Here is a 5,773-nt window from a genome sequence, read left to right on the forward strand (position 1 = left end):
CTTTTCTCTAAGTCTTTGGACAACTCATTCCACTGTTCTAATAAAGGAACTGAAAGTAGATCATCCCATTTCAACTGCTGTTTTCACAAATCCTTTAAGAATATTCTAGCTCGTATCGTAATAGGGATAAGCATTCCTAAAGGATCATAATTTTGGGCAATTGCACTTAGAATTTCACGTTTTGTTTGACCGGTCTTAAGATGATTAGGTGTTATTGTTAATTTATCATTAGAGATGTTCCAATTTAGGCCTAAGACTTCATAGGTTTGCTTCTCTTCTGATTTTATACGATAAGCACCCGCAATAGTATTCAAAAGATCACTATTACTAGTCCATTCCCTTAAATACAAGTGCGCCTGTGCAAATATTTTGTTTGCACCAAAAAATAAGTTTAACAATTCATCTTCATTGTTGGAGGTAAATTGAAGGTTGTCCACGTATAATCACCTTCTCATCACATCCACCATTTCAGTACAACTCGTATCTTTTCTTACAGCTGCCAGATGTGATTTAATAGTGGCATTCAACAGAAATGGAGAACACGTAGCCCCAAGCAATACAACCTTAAACCTATATATGATTAATTCACTCTTTGTATCCGTTGGGTCTTGCAATCATAAAAACCGTGTTAATTGCGGTCTTCTTCTCTCAATTGCACCATAAGAAACGCTTTTTCTATATCACTAATACAGGCCAGTTGTTAGTTCTGAACTGCAATAAGACCTTGAGCAAATCTGTCGTAATATGTGGTCCAGTCCACAGACAGTCGTTAAGGCTCAATCCATTTTTACCTTGTCTCCAGGAACAGTCAAAAACTATTCTGATTGGAGTGGTGACACTATCTTTCTGTACACTATGATGTGCTAGATAATGACAATCTTCAACCACATTGTTTTTATCTACCCTTTCTATAAACCCCCTATCCTCCTGATCCTTCAGGATTTTCTGATAGTGGTTCAGGTAGGCTTCATCCTTCTGAAATTTTGCACACTGTTGCTTAACCCGGCCCAACGCCATGCCAAAATTGGATGGAAGCCTCGATTTATTAGACTTCCATGGTAAGGCCACAACATATTGCTTCTCCATTTCAGAATATACAATGGTACTTTCAAAGTCTTCAAGAACCTTTCGATCATGTTCTTTCAATTCATTGCAGTCAATACCTACTTTATCTAAATTCCACAAAATATCCAAATCATTCTTTATATCACTATCAAATTTATGAGTAGCTTCAATTACTTACTCGTTAGTTGCTAGCTTTAACACAGTTACCTGGGTTTCCTGCACTGGAGGGGCATTACAGGACCCTGTCACAACATATCCAAATATGGTAGGTAAAATATCAATTTTCCAGCCTTCCTGAATCCGGGGTGTAATATGCTATAGACATTATCAACGCCTACCAATATATCAATGGATGCTTGTTTGTCCACAGGCAGATCGAAATCCTTGTCCGCTAGACAAATTTTGGTTTTACACAACGTTTTCAAATTTCGTTTAACGTTGAATTTCTTTGTATACTCTGGTAACTCATCTACCACAATACAATCCAAAATAATCAATCTACCCTTATAAGGTATGGAAACACTAACCGTCTCATACTCATTCACAGGTTTGCTTGTCAAATAACCCTTTAAGGGAATTTTTTCTGTGCCTTTAGATCTATACTGTACGTCCTTAAGTGCTGACCTCCTGATAAAGGTTCGCTCTGCATAAGTGTCCAATAATCCACGAGGGCGTACCAAATGTCTTCCTTTACCTTTTAACACAATTGTGGCTGTTGGTAAAATTGACATCTGCTTGGGTTTCTGAGCCTGATCACTTACAGAAAGTGTTCCAACCTGCACCTTGCAACCTTGTGGGGATTGCTGGCGTCTTAACATGCAGGCAGAAGGAAATAGCTATCCCCACCCAAACATTGCTGATGTTACATCCTTCTTGCACAAAGCGAAGATTTTCTCCATGCTCAACTTCTTGAAGGGGTAATATCAGGTACCCATTAACCCAAGACCGCCTTCACCAACCTCTTCGATACATACACCTTCAATTATTCCTTTCTTTGGATTTCGTAATGCTGGGGATACTTTTTAATTCCTCATGGATGGTATCTTAGGCGACCTGCCCTTTTGTGTATGTTACATGGATGAGTTACCTGTGTTATCTTCCTCCAACAACACACCCCCGTAACCTACGCTTCTTGCTTGATCTCCTAAAACAGAACAGCCTTGTACACCAGTACCACATTTGTACCTTTGGTGACAATTAAGTATTATTCTTAGGGCACTACATCACTCCTGAAAGAATCCACCTTTCCTTAAGAAGGTAGAAGCGGTTCAGAACGTCCCCATGATCAACAATTATCACCAGTTCCTGCCAGCCATTGCTGCAATTCTTCACCAACCCCCTCCCCCCATTACACCTCGCTCAAGGAAAAGCCAAAAGACCTGAAGGAAGGGTTCCCTTCAAGAAGTGGCCTTCTGCAATGCAATCATTTTTCCGATGTCACATTCCCCTGTCTTTCTCTCCACCAATGCCAGCGACGTCACTATTTGTGCATTACTTGCCAGGTGGTCAAATGTTCGTCCTGCCCATTGGCCTTCTTCAGTAAAAAAGTATCAAAGGTGGAATCAAGCTAACTCTTCCTTTGACCGCTTATTGCCTGTGGTGCATTAGGCTGGCAGCCACTTTAATCACTTCTTAGAAGCTAAGAACTGCATCACTTGCACGAACCAAATGCCTCTGCTGCATGCTCACTCGACTGTCCAAAGCCTGGTCTGCCCGTCAACTCCAACATCTCTCCACTGTGGCGTAATACAAATGCCCCCTTCAACATGTCCCTGGGAAAATGAATCCCATTGCTGATGCCCTGTCATGAATCACGTTGGCCGCCATTCAACTGGGATTGGATTACAACACCTTGGTAGAAGCCCAATGTAAAGATTCAGAATACCAAGCATATAGGAAATCTTGTACAGTCCTCCGTTGGGAAAACGTCCCCTCGACAATGTCTTATCTGTGTCGTAAGTACTGGTAGACTGAGACCATGGAAAACTAATCCCATGTGCCGACCTGTGTTTAATTTCATTCATGTCCTTTCACATCGTTCTTACCATTGTACTGCACAGATATGGAACACAAAGTTCATTTGGAATTACATTACTAACGATGTTGAGGAATTGGTCTGCCCCTCTACTTCATGCCAAACCTCAAAAGTACATGGACAAACGAATTCAGGAGGGGGTCCCATTCCTCAGCCTCAGCATCGTTTTCACATTCATGTTAATATATTCGTCCCCTACCCATAAAGCAAGGGCATTGTTACCTCTCTAAAGTCATTGACCACTAAAGTCATTGGTCTGAAGCCATTCCCATGGAAACTGCAACATCCGCATCATGTACATCAAACTTACACTTGGAGAGATTGACGAGATTCTGTATAGCTGAGCATATTACTTCTGTCAGGGGTACCCCTTTCACCTCTCAATTGTGGAGATCATTAGTGCATCTCCTGGGCATCGCCCTTCATCAGACAACCACCTACAAACCCTCTGCCAATGGAGCAGTGATGTCCAGAGCAGTGAACACATCTTCCATGAGTTCTCATGCGAAATTTTACTCCTAAAAATGCCATTGATGTCTCTGCAGCTTAAATTGTATATGGTGACCCTTTGATCATTCCTGCCTAGTTTATTTTTCCCATCTACAACCTCCTCTGACACGATTCAGTGCCAACATCATCTTGAAGCAAAATTTAATCCATGCCGCCAGACTTACAAGCCCCTGCAAATTAACATATACAAACATATCTCTACTCAGCAGATCACATTATCCTGTGCAACAACACTAGCAACCTACCGCTAATGCCCCTTTACACGGCCCTTTGCTCATGATCTGTCTTACACCAAAAGCTTTCTTGATTAACATTCATTGCAAAGAAGACTGGGTCTCCATTGATTGCCTATAACCTGGGTATCTATAGTGCGCCTCTCTAGAGCAGGGCAATTTATTTCCTATGTATGTAACTTTTTTTGGAGGGGTGCCATGTATTTCACATGTTTCATTTATGCTTTTACACAAACGGTATTACTTTTTTGTCTTATCGCTCGCTATTCCCTGGACTGATAATAGACCAAAATCAGTAAGCTTGGTAGCACATGTTTTATTTTGTTTTAATTTTTGTGATGCTCTTGCTGGCAAGTCATTGTATATAAACTCATTGTCTGTTTAATAGAATGTAGATGCATACCTCTAGCTATTTTATTAAAACCTTATAGCCCACTCGCACACTATCATCCCAACCACCAACGGTCCTGATCCTGTCATCCCTACTGCTCCAGTGCGATCGGCTTTCCCTAGCCCTTCTCCTTCCCAAGTCTTCCCATCCTTCACTCACCAAATGTATACCTTGTCCCTTGAAGACCTAATATCCATTGCCATTAACCTCGTCACCCGTGAATTATCCCGTTTTGTTGTCCCAAATTCCCTACACTCTGTAAGTCAAGTCCTCACCTTCCTCCGAACAAATCCCTTTGTCTCACCTCCCCTTAAGCGTGGATAAATTGTTACACTTTAAACTGCTTCTATTCTTTCATACTTATAATCCTTCTCTCCTCTCCTAGTCTCTTCTACTTACTAGGACCTGCTGCTATACCACTATTCCTGAATTGGGCTGGTTTTTGGGTGGCTATAGGGCTAGCCAGATACCTAACAGAGCTCATTGTGATAAGTAAAATCACTGCTGCTCTATGGGCAGAGAAATAGATTTAGTCTGTGGATACACTCTTTGACAAGTATGTTGACAACACTTGGGGATAAAGCATCTTCTCTCAAAGCCACCATCAGGATAAATTTTCGTGCAATCAACCGAAGAAACAAATGCACATTCATTCAGACTTTGCTTGAAGAGGAGAGGAGCAAACTGGCACCCTTTCGTAATGCGTAGCAGGGAATCTTAATTACCGATTTTGCCTGTATAATTACCTCCGCCAGGAGGTTATGTTTTCGGTTCGGTTTGTTTGTTTGTTTGTTTGTTTGCTTCTCTGTTTGTCTGTCTGTCTGTGGACAACGTAGAGGCCACATTTCTACACGGAATCACTTCAAACTTGGCCAAGTAGTTCCCCAATGTGTATGGAAGAACTGATTAAATTTTGGTCAAGGTCACCCCAAGGTCAAGGTCACAGGGGTCACTGGTGTCACTATGACATAAGTGGCCATATCAAGAGACAGAAATAAAGCACTGACTTTTGCATAAGCCAACAGGGAAGTCCTAGTCCAGGCGCAACCCATGGGTGATGTTCAAATTTATAAAGGTCAAAGGTCAAGGTCATATTGGTGCATTATATCAATGTCATATTAAGTATCAGTGGCAAATGAACAAAGATCACTTGAAGGTCAAAAGTCAAGCAGGTCACTTGAAGGTCAAGTACATTTGAAGATCAAGGTCACTTGAAGCCAAGGTCATGTGAAGGTCAAGGTCAAACGTTACTTGAAAGTCGAAGTCACATCAATTCATGATTCTAGGACATATGGCGCTCTAGGTCACCTTGGCGGAGGTATGTCCTCTACGAGGACCATGTCCGCGTTCAGGACTTGCTCACTTGTTTTATAATAAAATTATATGACTCCCTCCTATGCATCCCCCCTCCTACTGATGTCCAACATAGCACAGGTACTGGTGGAATGCAATAGTGATGACAAAAAGAAAATATTAGCCATTGAGAAGCTCAATTGCAGAATAGATACGTTTACCCGATTTCGGTATATACATATATAT

The 5,773-nt window shown here is 41.4% G+C and overlaps 1 protein-coding gene across 1 annotated transcript; it reads right to left on the minus strand.

The window, feature by feature from the left end:
* Positions 1–675: 675 nt before the first annotated feature.
* On the minus strand, positions 676–1,883 carry LOC137623395 (uncharacterized). The gene is made up of 2 exons (XM_068354228.1): positions 1,760–1,883; positions 676–1,172 (listed from the first exon to the last, which is right to left on the minus strand). Exons 1-2 carry the CDS (start codon positions 1,881–1,883, stop codon positions 676–678), a joined length of 621 nt encoding a protein of 206 aa, XP_068210329.1.
* Between the last annotated feature and the right edge of the window lie 3,890 nt (positions 1,884–5,773).

The sequence above is a fragment of the Palaemon carinicauda genome, chromosome 30 (assembly GCF_036898095.1).
Source record: "Palaemon carinicauda isolate YSFRI2023 chromosome 30, ASM3689809v2, whole genome shotgun sequence".
Lineage (NCBI taxonomy): Eukaryota > Metazoa > Arthropoda > Malacostraca > Decapoda > Palaemonidae > Palaemon > Palaemon carinicauda.